We start from the raw sequence: 27,546 nt of genomic DNA, 5'->3' as shown, positions 1-27,546 counted from the left end.
CAGTATTTTTAAGCCCTTGGTGTATCTACAGGCTCAGCCCATTTCTGATGCTACTTAACCACCTCACCATTTCCCCATTTTGTGTTTCCTAAAATGAGAAGACAGACATGTCATCCAGTAAGTTCCCTTTTCTTTTCATCCTTATGCAATAAAGGAAACACTGACTGAAATGCAAAACCACAGAACATGTTCATATTATTATGTCTTAAGGTCACACTTCCTAAAAAAAAAAAAAAAAAAAAAAAGAAAAGAAAAGAAAAAGAAAAAAGATTCATTTTCCTTGAATCTTACTAACAAAGTACTTCTGGACTCAGAAACTGACAAGCGAAGGAGAGGGAGAGAGAGAGAGAGAAAATGAATTCATCCCAACCATCTATATCCCAAGGCACAGGTAAAATTTGCAACTCTCCCTTTCTATTGTAGATCTTTCCTTTGGGAAGAGGTGATAAATATTTTGAGGGATGGGACAATAGAAAAGTCTCCACCAGAGCAAAAGAAGGAAGACAGAGACAGAACCCAAGAGAGAAAGCTGAGGCAGTGGTCAGGGATGGTATATTATACTGAGGATCACTGACTGGATTCCAGGGAGAGCTAAATCAGACTGCTCTGCCCACCTTTTCCCTGTGTCGCCTTGGGCAAGTCACCTCACTTCTCTGGAACCCACTTTCCTTGTCTGTAAAATGTGTGTCAGGAAGGAGGAGGAGGGGAACCACTAGAAGATGGCCTACATTTTATCTGAATTGATTTACAGAGGGCTTGGGAAACGAGACACCAGGAAAAGGAGAGTAGGGAAGAAACAAGAAGAACAGAGAAGATGAGAGGGAGAAAGGGAAAGACAAAGAAGGGTCGAAACCTGAGAGGCTTAGGAAGGAAAAGTTGCACATCTCTCTCGGGTCATGAGTCTTAAGATTAGCAATGGTTTAGGGCAGCCTGGGTGGCTCAGCAGTTTAAGCGCCTGCCTTCAGCCCAGGGCATGATCCTAAGTCCTGGGATCAAGTCCCATGTTGGGCTCCCTGCATGGAGCCTGCTTCTCCCCCTACCTGTGTCTCTGCCTCTCTCTCTCTCTCTATCATGAATAAATAAATAAAATCTTTAAAAAAAAAAAAGATTAGCAATGGTTTATTCTAGTGGTTCCGAAAGATGGTTTCCAGACCAGTAGCTTTTGCAGCTTCTGGGAACTTGTTGGCTCCCTACCAGGTTTAATGAATTGTTAACTCTAGAGGTGAGGTGCCATCATCTGTGTTCCAACCAACTGTCTAAATGATTCTGATGCATGCTGAAGTTGGAGAATTACTCCATATAGAACAGTGCAAGTGGAAGGAAAGAAGTGGTTGAATAAGAATATCTTTTGTAGGGCACCTAGGAGGCTCAGTGGTTGAGCATCTACCTTATGTTCAGGTTGTGATCCCAGGGTCCTGGGATCAAGTCCCGTATCGGGCTCCTCACAGGGAGCCTGCTTCTCGCTCTTCCTGTGTCTCTGTGCCTCTCATGAATAAATAAGGTTTTTTAAACTTATTTAATTTAAAAATTTAATTAACTTTTTAATTTAATAATCTTAAAAAGAAAAAACAAATCTCTTTTGTATCTTGCAAGGGGAAGATTGACCATGTTTGCATATTTATTTCTACAGAGAGAGGATGCTTCTCTTCCCAAGTGCTCTTAAGGACAATTGCTGGGGTCTCCATTCTACTGCTAAGTGTCTGTTTTATCACCAGATGTCTTGGTGAGTTCTAAAGGGCAAGTTTAATCTCCCTGGTGAATATTAGGATAAACCTTTCTTGTTGCCTGGGGGTTCTTTTCTCCCCCAAAGGATATTTCTGTTCCACTTTCTTCCCTATTTCTCTGGAGATTATTGCTCAACTAGAATCCCAAATACTACAGAATGGTTACCCCATCTCAGCAACCTCTGACACATTTCTCATGATAGACATTTTTTTTCATCTCTTTGGTGGCCTTGAGTCTTCTCCTTTGTATTCCCTCCTATCATTAGGGTAAACTTCTCTATGGGATCCTAGCCAGAGACATGACAAAATCACTTTCTGAAAGAAAGGAAGGAAGGGTAGGCATAAGAGTGAAAACGTATTTGTTTTCTCTGGGTTTTGGGACCACAGATTGAGTACGTTTGTCTTCATAAATCAGGAAAACCATAAAATGTGAATTCCCTCAGGACGCCTGGTTGGCTTAGTGCTTGAGCATCTGCCTTCAGCTCAGAGTGTGATCCTGGAGTCCTGGGATCAAGTCCCACATCAGGCTCCTGCATGGAGCCTGCTTCTCCCTCTGCTTGTGTCTATGCCTCTCTTTCTGTGTCTCTCATGAATGAATAAATAGAATCTTTTTTTTTTTTAATGTGAATTCCTTCTTCTTTCTTTGAGTAAGTAAATCTCAGTGCCTCTCCATGTAGAAGGACAAAGAGTGTAAAAAAAGAAGGGAAAAAGAAAGAAGGAAAAGAAAAAAAATCATGATTATTGATACTTTTGTTTTAAATACAAAAATGATCAAATTTATTTTTTTTCAAGAGGAATGAACATTAACGCTGCCCCTTTCCTTACAGTGACATATCATAACTTTCAACTCTGTGACGAGAATAAGTTCCAGCTACATGAGGCTTTCATGGACTTCTCCTGCTCCAATGACGGATTGGGTATAATAGTCCTCAAATTTGAACATCAACATTTATATATCAACACTTTTTTTTTTTGGCTTCTAGATTGATTTGAGGATGAGTAAAGTAGTTGGAGGATGTCCTGTTTTTCAAAAACAAAATGTAAAATCTTGCCTGTACTATATGAGAATGCCGAGGAATTGGTGGTAAGAAGTTCAAGGAGATTTGGGGGATATGATAGAAAACTTTTAGAATAAATTTGATGTATGTCTGAACAGAAAATCTAGAAGTGGAAGATATTATCTTCAGAAATGCACTTTCATTTTACTCCTCACTTGCTTCCAATGAGGTGAAGGAGAAAAAAATATATATAGAATAGGGAATTTGGAAATCTCAAAAATATACTCCCAAAGTTCCTATATATATAGTCTTGTTCCAAGGCTTAGAAGAATGCTACATGGCGCTCCTCTGGGCTAGGACACTCATGGAAACTTCTCTCCTAGGTTCAGTCAAGAATTGCTGTCCGTCAGACTGGGTACATTTTCAATCTAGCTGCTACCTCTTTTCTACTAATACTATGTCCTGGACATCGAGTTTAAAAAACTGCTCCAACATGGGAGCTCATCTGGTTGTTATCAACACACAGGAGGAGCAGGTAGTTGGAGTGCATTGACTCCTCTGGTGTCAGTGTAACCTTCTTCATAGGATCTATTCTTTCTTCGTACATGTATATAGTGTTTAGCCCGCAATTACTATTTGTTAAATAAATGTATTAAAATGTGTGCTATTCCTACTATTTCTGTAAGTAGATACTACTCTATTTTCATTATCAGAAGAGCTTTTTTTAAAAAAGGCATTTCTGTGTTTAGCTTCTTTATCAGTAAGATGGGGAAAAAAGGGCTGGCAGTTCATTTTATGTTTTATTTTTCTTAAAGATTTATTTATTTATTTATGATAGACACACAGAGAGAGAAAGAGAGGCAGAGACACAGGCAGAGGGAGAAGCAGGCTCCATGCCGGGAGCCTGATGCGGGACTCGATCCCGGGACTCCAGGATCGTGCCCTGGGCCAAAGGCAGGCGCCAAACCGCCGAGCCCCCCGGGGATCACCTGGCAGTTCATTTTAGAATGGCTATTACGTTGATGAACATATCATATGATTATGTCAGATATGTCAAGGATATGTCTACTATCTTTAAGCTGCGATTAATAATGTTTATGATGTATATATACAGTAAATTTTGCTACAAATAACAGTAGATAAACTTTGAATGAGATATTGAGAACCTCCTTCTCTGTTAAAGATGTACGTTATGTATGTTTTTACCACCATAAAAAAAATTAGGAGAGAATTCTCCATGATCTTACAATTTCAGAGCCACTTATCTATCATCTGTAGTCTGGGTCCTGCTTTATCACTTTTAATAACAATTACCTTCAACATTTGTTCAAAATTGAAACAATTGATCTTTTTTTTTTTTTTTAATGTGTTGCTTCCATAGGAATTCCTTTTCTTTGCGAAACCTAAGAGGAAAGAGTTTTATATTGGACTGACAGACCAGGTGAAAGAGGGTCAATGGCAATGGGTAGATGGCACACCTTTCACAGAATCTCTGAGGTAATTTCTTTCTCGCAGAAGAATTTTAACGCTGTCTTAAATCTCGAAGTTAGACCATTGTTTAGGGTAGTTCTCAGAACCTCCTTCTGTTCCATGAGATATTTTCAGGTCAACTCTTGGTGATATTACATGCAAGAAGATAGATGAAGAAAGCATAAGGATCTAGTGCTCCCACTTTCTGAGACTATTTGAATAAAGGGTAAATAACAGATGAAAATAAGGAGAGGGTTAGAATTAAAGACTAATTCACTGGAAATGCAGCAGAGAGAAAGAGTGTAGTTCAGAGTCTTATGCCCCAAACTAGTAAATGAGACAAAAATAGTGATTTGAGAAAGCAGATTTATGGAGTGAAAGCATGGAAGCCCCTTGAAATAATGTCTCTTTTCTCTTTAATAATGACCTTACATCATTAGAGCACAACACTTTGGAGTTTTCAGTTTTTATCTCATTCATTATTTCATTTTTTAAAAAGATTTATTTATTTATTTATTCATGATAGACAGAGAGAGAGAGAGAGAGAGAGAGGCAGAGACACAGGAGGAGGGAGAAGCAGGTGCCATGCCGGGAGCCTGACGTGGGACTTGATCCCAGGACTCCAGGATCTCGCCTGGGCCAAAGGCAGGCGCTAAACCGCTGAGCCACCCAGGGATCCCCTCATTATTTCATTTTTACCTAAATTACACCATTCTGAGATACACTGACATTATCAATCTTCACTTAGCATTTGAGGAAATGAAAGGTCGAGATGGTTCAGGTCAGTCCTAAGAGAATAGTCCAGTTGGATGGAGACTTTAGAAAGTTGCTTCACAACAGCCCTGGAGCACCACTGAAGCATGTACCAAAGTTAACACCAACTTGATGTGTAATAAAGGGAACCAAATGTAAGATGTGATATTGAGTGCGAAGGAAACAAATCCATCAGAATATCAGTAACTTCTCATTATGAGCCTACATTCATGAGGGAGCATGACAAAATAGAAAGTCAGGAAGATCCAGTTCAGCTTCGCTACTCATAAACTCTATTGACTTAGACAAATGGTTCAGCTTTTCTGGGACTCCTTTTTCTCATCATTAAAATGGAGATTATAATGCCTAACTAACAAAACTGTTGTGAAGTTACACAGAACAAATGTAATTTGTCTAGCACATTAGGTCACTTGGATTCTTGTAGCTGGGATTTTAAATCTCCTGCATTACTCTCTTTTAGCTTCTGGGATGTAGGGGAGCCCAATAATATAGTTACAGTGGAGGACTGTGCCACCATTCGAGACTCTTCAAATCCAAGGAAAAACTGGAATGATGTTCCCTGTTTCTTCAACATGTTTCGGATTTGTGAAATGCCAGAAATAAATGTTTCAAGCAACAAAAAAAATTCTCTAAGAACAGAAAGCACAACTTAAATGCATAAATACGGAGGAAAAAGAGCATGAATATAACTCCAGCATGAGAGAAGTATGTGCTGCATGTGCTGCACTTAATGAGGACTTCATAGGGACTTCGTAAGGACTGTGTTGCTTTTGATATAAAATAAGTAGTTTTAAATGTTATAATTTGTGATACTGATTGACATGCATTTTTCTTCATATTAGTTTCAGGACTTCTCAAAACTCACCAAGCAATTCTCTAACAAATACTGGGAAAAGAAAAGAATGCTCCTTTTGGCAGGATTTGCTTCATTCATTTTTACCCCTGCCCAAGCATGTACCCTCAACTATGCTTTCCTGTACAGTGAGTAAGACTCCTTCAAGTCATGAAACTTACTCCTGCTCCAAAGACATGTGGACTTCTAGCTAAAGACCTTTACTGCGTCTCGCTAGGAGCAGGCCATGCTAAGCTTCAGCTCCAAACAGACTATTACTCAGTCTATTCAACACAGCACCTCCCTTTTCTCTTTATTCTCTTCCACTGAATAACTGAATCTCACCTGAATTTGTGGCTATTCCTCAGCTAGGGCCAGGGTCCAACAGTCAAATTGTTCTAAGAGAACATTCAGCTTGACAATTTCCTACCTCAAGCCTATTCACTTCTTGCATATTATTTTTTCAATACTGATAAGGTTACTCAAGAATATTTCAGGAACATAGCACCTTTAATAACCATGTTTCTTGCACACAGCTTGACAAAGAGACCCTCAAAATTCATACATCATTAATTCATGGACATTAATATAAAATATATTTTTCCTTACAAATGTTTATTCCTCTAAGGTATTAAGTGACCATATGTGGTTTTGAAACCAAAATGCCTTTAAACCAAAAGTCATTCAACCTAAAAGTAATCCAGTGTATGTATCTTCTACTTTCTAATTCCCTTTTTTCAAATTATAAACATCAATGAGGACACACTGAAAGACCTATGGAAATACTTTTGTTCACCATTGTTTCTCTGTAGGGTATAATTTGATATTTTAAATTTTACTTCAATACTGAAAGATATATGCAAGTATCAGTACACATTATTTCACCATACATTTATAATTTATTATACAATTAACTTTGTCTTCAAGTTCAGCAAGAAAAGAAACAATCAGAGTTTCGTGCTTAAAGTTATTTATCTGGAAAATTCTGAGGGGTAGATCATCTGGTTGAAACTATTTTAAAATATAATATTTTACAATAGGGCCTACAAAAATACTTAGATACCAGAAAAGCCAGAAGTTACAAAATATAAAAGAGTAAGTAATTATCTGTATTCCCAAGACAATATTCCCAAAGTAAACTATTGTTAAGATATAAATATTACCATTTGGGCCTCTGAATATTTTAAAGAAAAATCATTCTAATACATTTGGTAAAAATGATACATACTCATTATCAAAAATTTTTACAGATATGTTATACATATGTAAATATTATTCACAGCTGAATCTTGTACTGTATCATGATTATATTATATACTTCCTTAAAAACATTTTGCTTAGGGTGGGATCTGGAATGGAATCTTTTCTCTATGGAATCTTTTCTCTTAATGTATTCAAGAGGGTAATGTGACCTTGGCATCCTTTATTAAAAAACTGATTTTTGGTGCTGGAAAAAAAAAATTTTGCTTTTTGTATAGCTAATATTGGCAGTATTTGTTATTTATCCAGTTTTCTATGTACTGATTAATAATGCATCCCTTAACTATGCAGAATTGTACATCACCTCTTAATGTATTCAAATACAGTTTATCAGTCCCATATTTTCATGAGGAAAAGAAATCCTCTTGAAACTGTCTTCTTTTTCTGATCTGAACTAGGATTGTTCTCATGGTTTGTTTCACAGCCATTATTTTATTGATTTTTATTATATAATGGAAATATTTTTGCCACTTAAAGATTATTTCAGATTAGGATATACTAATATAATGAAATACTATTTGCTTATACGGAACAGGGTATAAAATATTTTCCAAACGGTATTTTTAAGTAAAAAATGCCAGATGTTTACCAAAAAAAAAAAAAAATCCAATTAAAAATGGGCAGAAGACATGAATAGACATTTCCCCAAAGAAAGAAGACATCCAGGTGGCCAACAGACACATGAAAATATGCTCAAAATTGCTCATCATCAGGGGAATACAAATAGAAAAAAACAATGAGATACCACTTCACACCTGTCAGGAGGCTAAACTCAAAAACAAAAGAAACAAGTGTTGGCAAGGATGTGGAGAAAAAGGAACCCTTTTGCACTGTTGGTGGGAGCACAAACCGGTGCAGCCACTGTGGAAAACAGTATGGTGGTTCCTCAAAAAATTAAAAATAGAACTACTCTATGATCTAGTAATCACACTCCTGGGTATTTACTCAAAGAATACAAAAACACTAATTCAAAGGTATATATGCATGCCTATGTTTATTGCAGCATTATCTACATAGCCTAACTACAGAAGTACCCAAGTTCTAATGGTACAGATACATTCTGCCCAGGTCTAATTATCCAGTGATAAATGGATAGTGAAGATGTGTCATATATACAACAGAATATAATTCAGCCATAAAAAAGGAAATCTTGCCATTTGCACAAGTGGATGGAGCTAGACAGTATTATGCTAAGCGAAATGAGTCAGCCAGAGAAAGATAAATACCATATGACCTCACTCATATGTGGAATTTAAGAAACAAAACAAATGAACAAAGGAAAAGAAAGAGAGAGAGAAACAAACCAAGAAACAGACTCTTAACTATAGAGAACAAACTGATGGTTACCAGAAGGGAGGTGGTAGGGAAAAGGGGAAAGAAGGGATGGGGATCAAAGAGTATACTTACCATGATGAAAAAACAAACAAAAACCTCTGAGATTTATGGGAGAAAAAAATGGCAAGATGTTTAAGATGATGTAGATAATGTTTCCATCAGTGTAAAAATAGTAGGTTATATACATACATACATTTATCTAACACATATTTAAACATATATGGAAATACATATAAGAAACTGATAATCAGGGGTGTCTGGGTGGCTCTGTGGTTGAACGTCTGCCTTTAGCTCAGGTTGTGATCCCAAGGTCCTGGGATCGAGTCCTGCATCAGGCTCCCCGCAGGGGGATCCTGCTTCTCCCTCTGCCTATGTCTTTGCCTCTCTGTGTGTGTCTCTCATGAATGAATAAATAAAATCTTTAAAAAAAAAAAACTATGATAATCATAGTTTCTCTGAAGAGGCATTTAAGAGACTGGAATTCAGTGTGGAAGATTTAACTTATACTTTTATTTATATTTTTTCCTGTTTGCCTTTTTAACACATCTTTCTTTTTCAAAGACAAAACCAGTTTTTAAATTTTGTAAGTGTTTCAAACTTCTAGGACTACCACAATGTCCTAATAAATTTTGCATTTATTTTTATGAAATTACTATCAGCTGCCTTAAAGAAATTATGAAGAATAGGAGAAGTGCTGTGAGACTTGGAAACATTGACAGGGGCTGAGGGTAGAAACAGGGAGACCAGTCAGAAGTCCACTGTAATAACCCAGGTAAGAAAGATGGTCTGTGCTGGTCACCATGAAGGTAATGAAAAATAATCAGACTGCAAGACATAGATTAGGGGGAGCCTGAGTGGCTCATTTCGCTGAGCATTAGACTCTTGATTTCAGTTCAGGTCATGACTTCGGGGTTGTGAGATTGAGCCTCACAATCCCATGTCAGGACTTGTGCTTGGTGGGGAATCTGCTTGAGATTCTCTCTCTTCCTCTGCTCCTCCTCTCTTTCTCTCTCTCAAATAAGTAAATATTTTTTAAAAATTTAATGAGTTTGTCATATTTGGAGTAAAAAAAAAAAGGCATACCACTACCAGTTGGAATACCTCATGTTTGAATCTTAAAAGCTAAGAATCTGAGTAGAGGAAAACAAAGACTAAGAGACTGCATCATTGGAGCCACTCTGTTCAATATGTAATTGATGCACACCAGTTGAAAAGTAAATGCTCTGATATAGTATCAAGAAAGCAAAGTTAATGAAAACAAATTCTCATAGTAAAGATGAGTCCCGCCACCATACCACACAAAAACACATTATCTTGAATGAACAGAACAAAAATAAATAAGGCTACCCTAACTGAAAATGTTCTACTCTCCCAGCATGTTTTCTCTGTTCCAATGGTACAGGTACATTCTGCCTGAATCTAATTGGTTCTTCTTTTCTGTCCCATCACAATGACTCCTTTGGAAGTTTTTAGTTGAATGCTGTTCCAGGTAACTTACAAATCCTTCTTGTCTCAAAGTTACAAGGAAAATCATTCAAGGCCCATTTGTCTTGAGCATTAACAAGGACAACACAATTTTCTTTCTGATTGTTGGGTTCATCCTCATGCCGAAATCTGAAATGAAAAAAAAAAACAAACATATATATGTGTGTGTGTGCGTGTGTGTGTGTGTGTGAGGGTCAGGGGACATGCATAGAAAATCCCTCTGGTGAAAATTTTAGAGCTGCACTGTCTGATAGAAGTATTGTAGTATATTAGTATAAAGGTTACACAACACATGGTATTCTATTCTGAGTAAGCATTTCTACATCAGTATACTCCAGCCCAAATGATTTCTGCTTACTATTTTCTCACCTTTACCTATAAAGCTCTTTCACCCCAGTCAATATACTCACAAAATATCTGGTTTAAATGGTGTTTTGTCCACCGACGACCACAGGCCTTCATGGTTCTCATGAATAAGTCCCAGGAAATATGAAAACTGTCTATCCAAAAATTGAATAATAAAGTTCTGCATAAAAATAGAAATTTTTATAAGTATATTTGCATTTGTTATTTAATAACTGTTATGTTAGGAAAAGAGGGAAAAGATCTAGATTACCAGCTAAGCACAAAAGCACTGTCTTCAGTAAGATCTGCTTTCAAACCCTGCCTCTCCCATATATTGTGTAATGTTAGTAAGTGCTCTAATCTCACCAAACCCAACACTTCTCATCTTCAAAAGGGACCACTCTACTACTTCACAGAGTTTCTGTGAAGAGTTAGTGAGATCAGACTTGCAAATCCCTTAGCACAGTGCTTAATAGGATCCAAATTTTTAAACTTTCATTTTTAAAATTGCCTTCTTTAATTGCTTGTGTATTAAATTAAGTTCCATTTTATTCAAAGAGTCAGTGAGCCTATAGGTTGCAAAGCCATTGGAACAGAATCCTCCAGGAAACCCCCCAAACTTAGGAAAGGGTAGACTATGAGCTCTTGTTCATATATGGATGTATATTAGATGAGGAAACACATTTGTTTTTAAAGAACTGAATTAAACTTAAGAATTCTTTTAAATTTAGAATTACAACCATACGACTGAATTATTTTTCCTATGCTTTCTCCTAAGAAGCTATTTCAGTCCTGATTAAACCATTCATTTATTCACTTACTTACCAAACATTTTATCAAGACCTATCCAGTGTGCTTAGCACTGTGCAGGACTTTGGAGATGCAAAGATTAGAAAAGCAGGGCCCCACCCTCTACCAAGTGAATGGGCAGAGAACAGATAAGCTCAGAGCTATTATCACACAATGCACAAAGTACACGGAAGCATCTCCAAATTAGAACAGGGAGGATGGAGAAGGGAAGGTGGTCAGGATACTTTTCTGGAGGAAATGACACAAAAATCATATCTGGAAAGACCAGACATTGGCCAGATGAAGAAAAAGGAGAGAGAAAGATAAAAGAGATGAAGCAAAGGCATAGACGCAGAGCAGAGAAATTCCTTTTTCTCTGCAAAGAGATTCAAATGAACAGAGAGACAGATGGGAGCCTCCTAACATACCAGCTCAGCTTCTGTGCTGATGGTGGCCAAGTGAGCCCCCATACTCGTGCAGTTCCTTTCACTCTCAGCCCAGGTCTTGTTGTCATTAAGAGGAAGATAGCAGTTGGACTGGAAGGCTCTCCAGCCAAAAGGACAGCAACTGCCCCTGCTCCCTGGTGAGAAATTAAAACAAAAATCACTTACAAAGGAGCATTTCATCTGTAACAGATTGCATAGCTATGCTGTTAACTATACAGTTAATATTTTGGGGAATAATACCAGGATTCACAAAATCATTCGTTCCCCCTCTTTCAAAAATCCTGAAAATTACATTTCTAAATATTTTTTGAACAAAAGTATCTGAATCACATAGTGACTATAAGAAAATTACAAGATATTCTCTTAGAAGACATCATCATTTTTCAATGTCCCTACATCTATTTGCTTCATATATGAAGTGTTTCTAAAACAAAGCCTTTTGCAGGAAATTTTATCTAAAGGGGGTAAAGAACCTATAGAACTCTCAAGGGTTTCCTCATCCTCCCAAATGAGGTTTTACAAGTTCCCGCATAATAAAAGAGAGAAAGTCACTTCAGCAAAGCTCTCTATTCTAGCAGGAAACAGTCCTTAAGATACACCTGAATCAAAAGAAAATAGAATTAAATTAGTATTATGTTTTGGATTTCTGGAAATGGACCTTAGACGTGTAGTTATATTCTCCAGTTATACAACTGATTACAGTCATGAGAAATCTATTCCTATTTATTGACATTCCCTCTTGCACCAGATACTCATCTTATGATTTAATCTCTCTTGGTTTACTACTGATAACTTTATTTATTTTTTTTTAAGATTTTATTTATTTATTCATGAGAGACAGAGAGACAGAGAGAGAGAGAGAGAGAGAGAGAGAGGCAGAGACACAGGCAGAGGGAGAAGCAGGCTCCATGCAGGGAGCCCGATGTGGGACTTGATCCCAGGTCTCTAGGATCAGGCCCTGGGCTGAAGGTGGTGCTAAACAGCTGAGCCACCAGGGCTGCTCAGTACTGATAACTTTAAATCCAGATCATGAACCTGAATGGAAATGGAAGAAAGAAATAAATTCTCCTGTGCCCTTTGCTATCTGTACCTTTCAATTTTGATATCTCTCTGGTACATATCAGCTTCGTGTGGTACTCTGGTAACTTGAACACTCCCATGCCTTTACTGCAGCGTAGAAAGTTGTGATGAGTCACTGTCAAAAGGGAAAAGAGTTAGCTTTTTTGGTTTTGTTTTGTTGTTGTTGTTGCTTTAGTTTTCTTTTCTTCTATAACCATTTAATTAGGGAAATGGGAGTTGGTCACTCTGATCTTTCTCTTCTCCTGAGTTAAGGTAACTATCCCCTATTCTTACTTCCCAGGTCCTTTGTTCCAGCTCCAGGTGAATAGGTTGAAAAGAATTGTTGAAATTTAATATTTTTAGTATCATATTATCCATGTTGTGCTTTATGGTAGTAGTTCTGCAAACCTTCATGTGTATATGCTTTTAAGCATATTTTTCTATCAGAATATGTGTTCGAGTGGAGATTTTTAGTGAACACCAGGATAGTTCTGCCAAGTTTTACGAGCTATATACATTTATTGGTCTTTTACGTATTTTTACTTTGAGGGGTGCCTGGTTGGCTCACTTGGTTGAGCATCTGACTTGATTTTGGCTCAGATCATGGTCTCAGGGTTGTGTGATCCAGCCCCACATTGGGCTCTGTGCTGGGCATGGAGCCTGTTTAAGTTTCTCTCTCTCTCTCTCTCTCTCTCCCTCAACCCTCCACCTCTCCCCACTCATACACACTCTCTCCCTTAAAAAATATAAATAAATATTTTTACTTTGAAATATAACTGAGTGCAAAAAAAAAAAAAAGAAATATAACTGAGTGCAAAGAAGTGAAAAACACAAATGTACAGTTTATCAAATTATTGAAAAGTGACCACTTCAGGTAACAACAACCCAGCTTAAGAAACACAGTATTGCCAACACCCCCAGATGGCCTTCACATCCCAAATACAACCCACTTCCTCTCTCTTAAAGATAACTATGCCATGGCTTTTAAAGTAATCACTTTGTGCTTTGCTTCACAATTTTACCACTTAATAACATATCCCTAAGCCATACAGATCACATTTGACTACTTTTGAACTTTAAATAAATAAAATCATAAAATATGTACTCTTTTGGTTCTGCTTTTGCTCAGTGTAATTTCTGAAATTTATCTATATTGTTACATACAACCATAATCCATTCATTTTTATTGCTATAAAGTGATCTACTGTCTTAATGAATTAAAATATATTTATATATTCTTCTGGTAGATATTTGCATTGCTCCCAGTGTTTGACTATTATGAATTATACCACTTTTGAACATTTTGACCATGCATCCTAGAGCACAGAAGCATGCATCTCTGTAGGATACATGCCTAGGAGTGGAATTGCTGGTTGTAGGATATATATATTGCCAACTATGATAGTGGCAAAGTTTTCTTTCTTTTTTTTTAATTGGAGTTCAATTTGCCAACATATAGCATATCACCCAGTGTGGCAAAGTTTTCCAAGCTGGTTGTACTGCTCTATGCTCCCATCGGCAGCAACTCATCAGAGGTCCAGTTGCTCCACACCATCATCAACATTTCATAGTACCAGACTTTTTAATTCTTGCCATCCTAGTATTGTGCAGTGGTATCTCATTGTGAGTTGAATTTTCATTTCCCTGAAACCTAATGAGGTTGACATTTTTGTATGTGTTTATTAAACATTTCCAATTTCTTTTCTATAGTACCTGTTCAAAATTTTGCCTACTTTTCTGCTGTATTGTCAGGAGTTTTTCCTATTGATTTGAAAGTATTGTTTATATATACTGTACACTAATTTTTAATCATTACATGCATTACAAACACCTCCTATGGCTGTTTTCCTTCTTGATATTTCTTTTTTTTAAATTTTTATTTATTTTTGATAGTCAGACACACAGAGAGAGAGAGAGAGAGGCAGAGACACAGGCAGAGGGAGAAGCAGGCTCCATGCACCGGGAGCCCGACGTGGGATTTGATCCCCGGTCTCCAGGATCACGCCCTGGGCCAAAGGCAGGCGCTAAACCACTGCACCACCCAGGGATCCCCTTTCTTGATATTTCTGTTGCACAGTATTCTTACTTTATTTTCTCCATTGGCTAGCACGAGTAAGAAATCATTCTCTGCCTTGAGGATAAATATATTCTCCATTTATCTTCTAAAAAGCACTACTGATTTGCTTTTCACATTTTGGCCAATAATCCACCTCGGGTTGATTTTGTACATAATACAAGACAGGAGACCAATTTCACTTTTTGAATAAGGATACTCAATGGTCCTCTAGCACATGAACTGAACAAAATTGTCCTTTCCTGATAACTGCAGTATCCCCTTCTGTTTTATATAAAGAGTTCATACATGCAGGATCTGTAACTAAGCTCTCTATTCCTCTCCTCTGGTCTATTTATCTGTACTTGCACCTATACAATATTACCATAATTATAATAACTTTATACAAGGTCTTGCTATTAGAAAGAACAAATCTTTCAATTGTTCTTCTTTTCAAAACCAGACTACAGTCCATCTGAAAACTGGGTTGTTGCTGGTTACTGTTTACTGATAAGATGCAGCCCTTTATAATCTCAGTCAAAAATGGGGCATGATTTACTACAGTCACCAACCTTCGTATGTATAGAAAAGAGTTTGACTCCCATTTTTCATTCTCTGACACGAGACAGTACCATCAAAGGTTAAAAATGCAGCTCTGGATTTTAAAGTCAAGACCCTAAAAAGCAGTATGGATTGAAATATTGGGAGAAAATCAAAATAACAAAAGGCTTAGAGAAACTTTTTGAAAGTTGTTTGGGGAAATAATTCACAGAGTTTCATTTCTGTTAATAACTTACCCAAACAATTTGCAATAAAACAAGCACTGAGAAGTGAGATGAAAAAAACAGCAGTGGCCCAAGGGATCAGCTGCAGATGCTGGCCTCCTACTAGGATAAAAGGAAAGATAAATAAATATATTGTCTCCTCAGCCACAAGAACTCGGGAAAATATTCTACTGAAGAGCAAGCTAAATATGAAATCATAATACTTTAGATCTAGAGGAGAGCTTAAAGATTTCCTCCTGAATAAATCAATTTTAGAGCTTACTGATAAAAACATACATACATACATAAAAAATATGAACAATTTTTTAGAATGGAAAGTCTTTATAAGACAGAAAACCTGAAAATCATAAAAAATTGATAATTTGGGTCCATAAAATTAAAACATCTATATAACACAAAAAAATGTTGAAACACAAGGGACATATGAAAGAAAAATTTGTCACAATATTAATGTCTAGACTGTATAGAGAATTTCAAAAATCAGTTTGAAAACTAAGCAAAAATCTGACCAGGAAATTTGCTGAAAATTTAATTTGCTAAAATTATAAACAGTCATTAAACAAAAAAGTATGCTCAAAGAAATGTAAACTACAATATTATGGTATAATTTTTCACATATGAGATTTTTAAAAGAAAATAGAAAATACACAGTGTCAGCAAGATTGAGGAGAGATAAACTCTTCTGGTGAGGAAATACATGCTTATGCTAAACTATAAATTAGAAAGCCGTTAGATCAAGTTAGCAGCACTTACCAACTTTTTTTTAAAGATTTTATTTATTCATGAGAGACACAGAGAGAGAGGCAGAGACACAGGCAGAGGGAGAAGCAGGCTCCATGCAGGGAGCCCAACGTGGGACTCCATCTCAGGTCTCCAGGATCATGCCCTGGGCCAAAGGCAGGCACTCAACCGCTGAGCCACCCAGACATCCCAAGCACTTATCAATTTTTAAATGAATTACATTTGCCACAACAATTTCAATTCTAGAGCTCTATCATTTAGAAATAAGTGAACTGAAAAAAATTAAAATAAAATTAAATAAAATAAATAAAAAGAAATAAATGAACTGGATGTCCGGGTGGCTCAGTTAGTTAAGTATCTGCCTGAATCTCAGGTCATGATCTCAGGGTCCTGGGATGGAGCCCCACATCAAAAGTCAAAAGGTGGGCTCCCTGCTGAGCAGGAAGTCTGCTTCTCACTCTCCCTCTGCCTCCCTCTCTCCCACTTGCTCATGTGTGCTCTCTCTCTATGTCTCTCAAATAAATAAATAAATAAATAAATAAATAAATAAATAAATAAAATCTTTTTTTAAAAAAGGAATAACTGAACTTATTTATATGGAAGGATATTCAATGTAGCACTTTTGGAAGTAGAAAAAAGCACCAGAAACCAATTATTGCATGTGCATTATTAATAGTAAATATTCTGAATTATGATGAATTTCTATGATGGAATTCTTCACAGTGATTAAAATAATCCTATATATTTGTGTGTATTGACAGTAAAAGTCTTCAAGACATTTTATATTGTTACATAAAAAGGTGTATGTCAGGGCAGGCTGCGTGGCTCAGTGGTTTAGCGCCGCCCTCAGTCCAGGGCATGATCCTGGAGTCCCAGGATCGAGTCCCTCTGCCTGTAAATAAAATCTTTAAAAAAAATGTATTTCAGGACCAGTGTACAATGTGGTCCCATTGAAGGCTGCCATGGTGGAGTGATGAGGTGAAGCAAAAATATTAATTTAAAAATTACGTATTTCACATTTTTCCTATTTCCCAAAAATATGGCTTAATATTCTTGTAATACAAAGATATTGTGTCCTTTAAGTACAGCTTAAAATGGGATAAAGTCAGAGCCTCAGGTAAACTGAGCCTTATTCAGTGTGTTTTGTATATCTTCCTTCTTCCTCTTGCCTTTAAAAGAATCTTCCTAAATTACTCTCTTTCTTCCCATCTTTTTTTTTTCTGTATAATTTATCTTCTTTCTTGGCCGAATTTATGTTTCACAAAGAAGTTTCTCTTACCCAACATATTTGAATCTATGAGCTTCCTCTTCACCAAAGTCTTTGACATTTCCTTTAACTCTTCCTCCTCATCATCTTCAATCTTCACAACTATTAACTACTAACAATTCGTATTTTTAAATCTTAGTTGTAATGATATTTGTCTCCTTAAAACTGAGAGGAGAGAATGTACTCACGTTTATTTTGAGGTTCTGCTTGCCCCATCATGGGTTAAATCTCTTGCTGTCCTGTGGTTGGGAGAACTAGAGCTTCTCTTACTTCTTCCCCAAGTGTGTGTTTCTGTGGGTAAAGGAGTAAACCATCAGAAATACTTGAGACCGAACACTAATGTTACTTATTCTGGTAAGATCAGAAAGTTCCCTAAATAAAAGACAAGTCAAAAGAAGAAGTATTTTCAAAGACAGGTTCCCTTGATTCACTCTGGGAGACAGCAAAGGCAAAAGGAAATTGGGAAAGCAACACCCAAAAACTGCCAGTAGAAATTTCCACTAAGTATGTTGAGATCACTAGATGAGTGTGTAATGTGACATTTCTCAATGTGTTTTCACTCATTCAAACAAAAAGTTTAGCAATTCAATACCCTAAGAGAATAATCATTATGCCTAATGAAACTTTAATAAGCATTCCTTCATCTCTCTTTTCTCATTTATGGATGCTATATTTTCAAAGGTAATTACAGGCTGGAGGTAAATTCTGCCTTAAAAAGTACTCTGAGGGATCCCTGGGTCGCACAGCGGTTTAGCGCCTGCCTTTGGCCCAGGGCGCGATTCTGGAGACCCGGGATCGAATCCCACATTGGGCTCCAGGTGCATGGAGCCTGCTTCTCCCTCTGCCTATGTCTCTGCCTCTCTCTCTGTGTGTGACTATCATAAATAAATAAAAATTAAAAAAAAAAAGTACTCTGAAAAAAAGCTCTCTGAGCTGAGTAAGTTGTGTGCAAGATAGCAAAAGACAATGTGAGCATCGAGCTGAAGCTTTTATTTTTATTTTTTTTTTGAGCTGAAGCTTTTAATGTACACAGTGTACATATATTGTATGGAAAGACACAGGAACTTTTGTTTTGGAATTGAGAAGAGGATGGTGGAGCTATTGATTAAATCCCCAAATCCTCCTACAGGAGAGAAAAATAAGCTTGTTAAGGCAAAGGCAAATGAAATGTAACATTCTGTGATAAAGACAGCATCAGGGTCCCTGACTTCTTCTACAGTACTGTCCTAGACTGAATGTTTGTGTTCCCATCCATGCTGGCATCATGATCTCAAATGTTCCAGCCTCTAGAACTGTGAGAAATAAATGCCTGTTTTTTAAGCCACCAATCTATGGTATTTTGTTAGAGCAGCCTGAGATCACAAAAACAAGTATCTAGCATCTTAGAGAGCCTTCCTAAATTCCGTCTTCAGAATATGGCCCTTCTGCATTCTTGCTTAAGCTACAATATTACTTTAAGTATACCTACATATATATATTTAGTGAACTTGAATGACGTACTACTTTGCTATGTTAAGCTGGAAATAGGAGGAAGTAAAACTACATATTTGACAACACATATATTTTTCAACACTGTCACAACCCAAAGTATTCCCACAGCAATAACAGTATTTACCCACACACTCTCATAAACAACCCTAGAAACTAGATCTTTGTCTAAAGTAAAATGTGTTGGGACACCTGGGTGGCTCAGTGGTTGAGCATCTGCCTTCGGCTCAGGTCATGATCCTGGGGTCCTGGAATCGAGTCCTGCATCAGGCTCCCCACAGGGAGCCTGCTTCTCCCTCTGCATATGTCTCTGTCTGTCTGTCTGTCTCTCTCTCTCTCTGTGTCTCTTATGAATAAATAAATAAAATCTTAAAAAAATAAAGTAATATGTGTTTGTGGCACCTGAGTGGTTCAGTGGTTGAGCATCTGCCTCTGGCTCAGGGCATGATCCCAGGGTCCTGGAATTGAGTCCTGCATCAGGCTCCCTACAGGGAGCCTGCTTCTCCCCTCTGCCTATGCTCCTCTCTCATGAATAAATAAATAAAAATCTCTTTAAAAAAATAAAGTAATATGTGTTCTTTATTAAAAGAATCTAGAGTCCTAGAGGATATATAAATCCCACCTAGAACAAGAAAAAATAAACCACATCTGGCATATTTTGTGTCCCCAGAAAACAAACATGATTTCAAACACATGAGAGACACTCTGCTCTAGAAAGTTTCCTGAGCCAAATGAAACGCTGTGTCCAGATATAGTTAAGATCACAAAAATACAGGGTTGCCCACGTGGATCAGTTGGTAAAGCAAGTGTCCGACTCTTAATTTCAGCTCAGGTCATGACCTCAGGTTGTGGGATCGAGCCCTGCATTGGGCTCTGCACCCAGCAGGGAGTCTGCTTGAGATTCTCTCTCCCTCTGCCTCCGAGCTCTCTCTCTAAAATAAATGAATATATATATTTTAAATAGCTATAGCATCAACAACTTCTAAATCGATGGAGACACAATAAAAATGTAAATGATGACATCAAAAATGTAAAAAGAGGGAGAGTAAAAGATGGAGTTTTGGCATGGAAGCAAAGTTAAATTGCTATCAACATAAAATAGACTGTTATATATTCAAGATATTTTATGTAAACCTCATTGGAATCACAAAGTAAAAATCTAAAATATAAACTAAGATAAAGAGAAAGGAATCAAAGCATACCACTACAGAAAATCACTGATTGCAAAGGAAAGCATAAAGAAAGGAAGAAAAAAAATGGAACCATAAAACACAGAAAACAATAAGATGGCATTAACAAGTCCTTGCCTATCAATAATTACTCTCATTGTTAATGAATTGAGTTCTCTAATCAAAGGCATAGAGTGGCTGGATGGTTAAAAAACAAGACCTAACTATATGCTGAGTACAAGAGATTCACCTCAGCTCCAAACATATACAGAGATTCAAAATAAAGAGATAGCAAAAGATACTCTATGCAAGCAAAAACAAAAAGTATCCATCCTAATATAAGACAATATAAACTTTAAGCCCAAAATGGTAACAAGAGACAAAGATAGTTATTATATAATGGCAAAAGGTCAATACATCAAGAAGATAAAACAAACAAATATACATATATGCACACAACATCAGAGCATCTATAATATTTCAAGAAAGTATAAAAAGACCCAAAGAGAGAAATAGGAAATAACACAATAATAGTAGGGTTCTCAATTGCTCACTTTCAACAAGATCACTGAGACAGAAAATCAATAAAAAAACAATGTACTTGAAAATAACTTTAGAGCAAATGAACCCAAGAGACAAATCCAGAATTTTCCATCCAATAGCAGTAGAATATACATTCTTCTCAAGTGCAAATGGAATACTTTCTTCCAAAATTTAAAGAATTAATGGAAATCCTCAAACTTTTCCAAAAAAAATGAAAAGGAGGAAACACTCCCAAATTCATTTTATGAGGATAGCATTACTCTGATACAATAGCCAGATAAAGATACTACAAGAAAAGAGAACTATAGACCATTATCCCTGATAAATATAGATACAAAAAAACTCAACAAAATATAGCAAACCAAATTCAACAGCACATTAAAAAAAATCATTCATCATGATTAAATAGGAATAATACCTGGGATATAAGGATGGTTCAGCAAATGTAAATCAATAAATGTAATGCACCATATTAATAGGATAAAAGATAAAAATCATATGATAATCTCAATAGATGCAGAAAAAGCATTTGACAAACTACAACATTCTTTTATGATAAAAATGCTCAAAAATTAAGTATAGAAGGAATATACTTCAACACAATAAAGGTCATATATGACAAAACCATAGCTAACATCATAATCAATGGTGAACAGGTGAAAGTTTTTTCTCTAAGATCAGAAATAAGACAAAGGTACCCCCTCTTACCACTCTTATTCAACACAACATTAGAAGTCTTAGCCAGAGCAATCAGGGAAAACAAATCAAAGGTATCCAAAGAAAAGGAACAAGCAAAATTGCTTTTATTTATATTTGATCCCATATATAAAACAATCCTAAGAATCCCAATGAAAAACTTCTAGAATTAATTAACATATTCGATAAAGTTGTAAGATACACAATTATCTTACAGAAAATAATTGTGTTTCTATAGACCACCAACAAAACATCTGAAAAAGAAATAAAGAAAACAATTCCATTCACAATAGCATCAAAAACACTAAAATAATTAGGAATAAATCTAACCAAGGAAGTAAAATAACTGCACAGAAAACTACAAGACTTTGATGAAAAAAATTAAGGAGGACACAAACAAATGGAAAGATACCCTGTATTCATGGATCAGGAGAATTAATATTGTTAAAATGTCTACACACATTTTATACATATAAATCATCTATAGATTCAATGCAATCCTTATCAAAATCCCAATGACATTTTTCACAAAAATAAAAAAATTATACTAAAATTTGTATGGCACAACAAAAGACTCTAAATAGCCAAAGCAACCTTGAGAAAAAAAGAACAAAACTGGAAAATAACACTTCCTGATTTCAAATTATACTACAAAGCTAAGTAATGAAAACTGTGGCACTGGCATTAAAATAGACACATAGATCAATGGAGTCAGATAGGAAGCCCAGAAACTCCTGCACCTATGGTCAACAAATATTTGACAAGGAAGCCAAGAATAGTCAATGGAGATAGAACCATCCCTTCAAAATAGTGTTAGGAAAAGTGGATAGCCACAAGTGTAAGAATGTGGTTCTTACACTTATCTTACACTACTTATAAAAATGAACTGAAAATGGAGTAAAGACTTTAAGAATATCTGAAACTATAAAACTCCCAGAAAAAAAAACATAGGGATAAAATTCCTTGACATTGTTGTCAGCAATGATTTCCTGGATATGAAAGCAAACACACAAGCAGCAAAAGCAAAGGATAAATAAGTAGGATGACCTCCAATTTAAAAGCTTTCTGCTTTTTTAAAAAGCCTTTTTTTCAGATATTCAAAAACATTTATTAATAAAATGAAAAGGTAACTTACAAAATGGAGGAAAACATTTACAAAACACATATCTAGTACAGCATTAACATCTAAAAAATATAAAGAACTTGGGACGCCTGGGTGGCTCAGCAGTTTTGCGCCTGCCTTCGGCCAAGGGCATGATCCTGAAGTCTCAGGATGGAGTCCGCATCAGGCTCCCTGCATGGAGCCTGCCTCTCTCTTTCTCTCTCTCTCTCTCCGTGTCTCTAATGAATAAATAAAATAAAATAAATAGATAGATAGATAGATAGATAGAACTAATACAATTCAATAGCAAAAACCCCTAACAGTCCAATTTAAAAACAGGCAGAGGAACTGAATCATCTCCAAAGAAGACATACCGATTGCCGGGAGGCACATGAAAAGGTGCTCGACATCACTAATCATCAGGGAAATGCAAATCAAAACCACAGTGGAAAAAAAAAAAAAAGCACAATGACATACCACCTCACACCTGTTAAAATTAAGGTTATATAAAGAAGACAAGAGATAACGACTGTTGACAAGGATCTGGAGAAAAAGGAACCCTAGAGCACTGCTGGTAAGAATGTAAATTGGTACAGCTACTATGGAAAAGTGTGGAAGTTCCTCAAAAAATTATAAATAAACCTACCAATGATCCAGTAATACCACTTATGTTTTCATATCTAAAGAAACTGAAATTAGAATATTGTAGGGATATCTATAGCATTACTCAGAACAGCCAAGATATGGAAACAACCTAAGTGTCCATCAACAGATGAATGGATAAGGAAGATATGGTATAAATATGCAATGGAATATTATTCAAACATGAGAAGGAAGGAAATCCTGCCATTTGCAACCATTCGGATGGACATTGAGGACATTATGCTAAGTGAGTTAAGTCAGGTAGAAAAAGATAAGTACTATATGATATTACTTATGTATGGAATAAAAAACTGACAAACTGAGGAACAGAGAGTAGAATGGTAGTCACCAAGGGTTGGTGAGTGGGGGAAATGGGGAGATACTGGTCAAAGGTACAAACTTCCAGTTATGAGATTAACAGTCTAATGTACAACATGTTAAGTATAGCTAAAAATATTATATATACTTGAATGGTACTTAAAAAATAGATTTTAAACATTTGCCACACAAAAGAAATGGCAAATATGTGACAGGATGCAGGTGGTAGCTAACACTACAGTGGTAATCATCTTGCTATTTGTAAATGCATCAAATTGTATACCTTAAAATTACACAATGTTCTATGTCAACTATATCTCAATAACACTGAGGGGAAATTTTTGCATCCATACAACAGAATATATTTGGCAATAAAAAGGAATGAAATACTGCTACATGCTACAATATGGATGAATCTTAACAACATTATGCTAAGCGAAAGCGAACAACAAAAGACCACATATTGTGTGATTCCATTTATATGAAGTGTCCAGATTGGGAAAATTCATAAATACAAAAAGTAGATTAGTGATTCCTTGGGCAGGGCATGGTGGTATAGATTTTGGAGTAATGACTAAGCAGTGTAAAGTGTCTTCTTGGGTAATGATATGTTCTAAAATTGATTGTGATGAAAGTTGCATAAATCTGTGAATATGCAAAAAAGCCACTGATCTATATACTTTAATTTTTTTTTATTTATTTATGATAGTTACAGAGAGAGAGAGAGAGAGGCAGAGACATAGGCAGAGGGAGAAGCAGGCTCCATGCACCGGGAGCCTGATGTGGGATTCGATCCCGGGTCTCCAGGATCGCACCCTGGGCCAAAGGCAGGCGCCAAACCACTGTGCCACCCAGGGATCCCTGATCTATATACTTTAAATGACTGGGTTATATGGAATGTAAATTATATCTCAATAAAGCTCTAAAGAAAAAAGATTTACTCTACATCTGAATGTCTACCGACTCATGAACAAATAAATAAAATGTGCTGTATTTATAAATGAAATATTACTTAGCAATAAAAAAGTATAAAATATTGACATATAAACAACCTCAGAAACACCATGCTAAGATAAAAAGTCAGACACAAAAAATACATATTGTTAATTTTTTAAAATGAAATATCTACAAAAGGCAAATCCATAGATTATATAGTGAGGAAATTAGTGGTTGCCAGGGACCAGGAGTGGGAATGAGGGGTAACTGTAAATAGGCACAAGAAATCTTTTTGGTGGGCAGCCTGGGTGGCTCAGCAGTTTAGCGCCGCCTTCAGCCCAGGGCCTGAGCCTGGAGACCCGGGATTGAGTCCTACATCGGGCTCCCTGAATGAAGCCTGCTTCTCCCTCTGCCTGTGTCTCTGCCTCTCTCTCTCTCTGTGTCTCTCATGAATAAATAAATAAAATCTTTAAAAAAAAAACTTTTTGGAGTGATGAAAAAGTTCTATATCTGTATTGTGGAAATGGTTTTACAACTCTACAAATTTTCTAAAAATCACTGAATTATATACTTAAAACACCTTATGGTATATAAAGTATACCACAATAAAGCTGTCTTATAATAATAATAATAACAATAACAACTTTAAATGGAATAGACTAAATTATCCAACCAAAAGACATAGGAGTAGCTAAATGGATAAAACAAAATTACATGCGGCCTCTAAGAGACTCCAGCTCTAAGGACACCCTCAATCTGAAAGTAAAGAGATGAAAAGAGATACTCCATGCAAATGGAAATGAAAAGAGAGTAGGTTGTAGCTATTCTTAGACAAAATAGTTTCTAAGACAAAGACTATAATAAGAAATAGCAAAAGTCAAAATAAAATGAATAAAGGAGTCAATTCAACAAGAGGATATAACATTTGTAAATATATATGCAACCAACACAGGCTCACCTAAATATATAAAGCAGATATTAACAGACCTGAAGGGAGAAATAGGCAGCAGTACAGTAATAGCTGGAGACTTCAATGCCCCACTTTCAACAATGGATTGCTTACCCAGGCAGAAAATCAATAAGGAAACATTGAACTTAAATGACACATGGACCTAGCACACATGTACAGAACATTCCATCCAAGAGCAGCATAATATACATTCTTCCCAAGTGTACAGGGAACATTCTCTAGGAGAAATCACATGTTAGGCTGGCTACAAAACAAGTCTTAATAAGACTGAAATCATATTAAGCATCTTTTCTGGCCACAATGGCATAAATCTAGAAATCAATTGCAAGAAAAAACCTGAAATTCACAAATATATAAGGTTAAACAACATGTTATACATACGTACTATTCTTTGAGCTACTCTATGTATTTTGATTGGGGAATGTAGTTCTTTTCTTTTAAAGAAATCGTTATTATTTGATTGTGGCATACTTCACATACCATAAAATAATGTTTTAACCAATGGATCAAGAGGAAATTAAAAAAAGAAATCAAACTAAAAATTAAAATGTCTTGAAACAAGTGAAAATGGAAATATAACATAAAAAACTCTTGGGATGTGCAAAAGCAGTTTTAATATAGGGAAGTTCACAGCAATAAATATCTACATGATAAAAGATATTATTTCTTGGAAGTAAAAGCAAGAACAAAAAAAGGATAAACATCCTTTAAAAAGTGATATGAAGGGGCACCTAGGTGGCTCAGTCAGTTGAATGTCCAACTCTTGTTTTTGGCTCAGGTCATGATCTAAGGATTGTGAGATTGTCTCACATCAGGCTCTGCACTAAGTAGGAAGTTTGGGATTTTCTCTCTCCCGCTCCTTCTTTCTCTTCCACTGCTTACACTCAAATAAATAAATAAATAAATAAATAAATAAAATCGGTTTTTTTTTTTAATGATATGAAAATCAAATCAGGCTACTAAGTTCATTAAGATGTTGGTCAGACAACCCTTCCAAATAAGCAAACCAATGTGTGGCAATCAGGCCCAGAAATGGAGATGAGTCTATGGAATGCAAGCCAGAGAAGTTTGTTAGAGTGAGGGATCCAGGATAATCTGTTATTCAGAATGTCACCGTGCATTATTGCAAAGCCTGTTAGTTGAGAAAATTCTGAGCTGCACATTCTTTTGGGTTGTACAATCTCTTCCATACTATGGGTTTCAGTTTTTGCCATTTTCACTATAATGGCTTTAGTCAGACTGTCCCACAGTATCTCATAGATGAATTATTACTCTAAAGTGAAAGAAACATTTCAACTCCAAATCTTGTGTCAAAACTTAGCAAAGAAATAGTTGTTTGCATTCAAAGTGTCTGGACTCAGCCTGATGATGAAACCTGAAAAAGAGAAATAGGAAATACGTAACAGGGAAATTCCTGATGAAGAAACCAGGGCCAGGAAGGTAATGGAAATAAAAACGAATCAGTTGATTAGTTGCAAATATTTGGAAAGTATCTACTATGTGCTAAGCTCTTTGTAGTTTGTGGGAATACAACAGGGAATACAACAGGAATACAATACAACATTGTCTTTCACCAGTTCCACAGTGTACCTATTATGTACCAGGGACTTTTCTAGGCATTGGGGAAAAGGCCATGGGCAAAATAGGTCCAAATTGTCCATCCTCCTAATGCTGACACTGTATTATGGTAAAACAGATTTTCAACAAATGCTTATATATTTAATGAATACTGCCCAGAAAGAATTACCAGGTAATAATGAAGAAAAATGGGAACACATGGGATCCCTGGGTGGTGCAGTGGTTTGGCGCTTGCCTTTGGCCCAGGGCGGGATCCTGGAGACCCAGGATTGAATTCCACATCGGGCTCCCGGTGCATGGAGCCTGCTTCTCCCTCTGCCTAAGTCTCTGCCTCTCTCTCTCTCTCTCTCTCTGTGTGTGTGTGTGACTATCATTAAAAAAAAAAAAAAAAAAAATGGGAGCACATAACTCAGAATGGGGCTGAAATAGGGATGTAGAGGAAGGAAAGAAGGCACCCTGAAGGAAGGGATGATGTAGAAGTTTGAATAGGACTTGTCTGTCCCACCACATCCCACAAGTGCTGGGAGATTTAAAGACAATATGAGATTGCATAGTTAGTAATAACCCACTAATTAGATGAAACAGGATCTCATTCAAATGTGACAGAGACTCAGTATTTTTCAAGATATTTCTCTCATTCTTTGTCCTAAAATAATACAAGAAGTGAATACGTAAAAATGGCAAACTAATGCTCACAGACTCAAAGTATTTTTAAAAGATTGAGCATCAAGAAAGGACCCT

General features: G+C 36.3%; 2 protein-coding genes across 10 annotated transcripts in view; one reads left to right on the top strand and one right to left on the bottom strand.

Annotated features, from left to right (window-relative positions):
* Positions 1-236: 236 nt before the first annotated feature.
* LOC112675388 (C-type lectin domain family 4 member E-like) lies at positions 237-7,433 on the top strand. Its single transcript, XM_025471997.3, has 6 exons — positions 237-391; positions 1,631-1,723; positions 2,552-2,641; positions 3,106-3,257; positions 4,104-4,219; positions 5,427-7,433. The coding sequence occupies exons 1-6, from the start codon at positions 355-357 to the stop codon at positions 5,617-5,619; spliced, it is 681 nt and encodes a 226-aa protein (XP_025327782.1). The 5' UTR covers positions 237-354; the 3' UTR covers positions 5,620-7,433.
* A 2,124-nt stretch (positions 7,434-9,557) lies between these two features.
* Positions 9,558-27,546, bottom strand: part of CLEC4D (C-type lectin domain family 4 member D) — a 38,786-nt gene continuing 20,797 nt past the window's right edge. For 3 of the 9 annotated variants that reach the window (XM_025472001.3, XM_025471999.3, XM_049102429.1), the window contains 6 exons: positions 17,552-17,654; positions 15,368-15,457; positions 12,549-12,653; positions 11,441-11,592; positions 10,289-10,404; positions 9,558-10,007 (listed from right to left, as the gene is read on the bottom strand). In XM_025472001.3, coding sequence (XP_025327786.3) covers positions 9,863-10,007; positions 10,289-10,404; positions 11,441-11,592; positions 12,549-12,653; positions 15,368-15,457; positions 17,552-17,582 — 639 coding nt within the window. In that variant the 5' untranslated portion in view covers positions 17,583-17,654 and the 3' untranslated portion in view covers positions 9,558-9,862. Of the gene's footprint in view, positions 10,008-10,288; positions 10,405-11,440; positions 11,593-12,548; positions 12,654-15,367; positions 15,458-17,551; positions 17,848-27,546 lie in introns of those variants that run through there. The other 6 variants (XM_025472004.3, XM_049102432.1, XM_049102431.1 and 3 more) reach the window with 4 other exon arrangements.

This window comes from Canis lupus, chromosome 27 (assembly GCF_003254725.2).
Source record: "Canis lupus dingo isolate Sandy chromosome 27, ASM325472v2, whole genome shotgun sequence".
Taxonomy (NCBI): Eukaryota; Metazoa; Chordata; class Mammalia; order Carnivora; family Canidae; genus Canis; species Canis lupus.
The sequence above is the reverse complement of the archived record's forward strand: the minus strand, read 5'-3'. Positions and strand labels throughout refer to the sequence as shown.

Bases quoted from the DNA above. Each gene is read 5' to 3' on its own strand.
- LOC112675388 (XM_025471997.3), top strand. From the start codon at position 355: ATGAATTCATCCCAACCATCTATATCCCAAGGCACAG. The intron at 392-1,630 runs GTAAAATTTGCA...TTATTTCTACAG, and splicing joins ATCTATATCCCAAGGCACAG to AGAGAGGATGCTTCTCTTCC. The intron at 1,724-2,551 runs GTGAGTTCTAAA...CTTTCCTTACAG, and splicing joins TTTTATCACCAGATGTCTTG to TGACATATCATAACTTTCAA.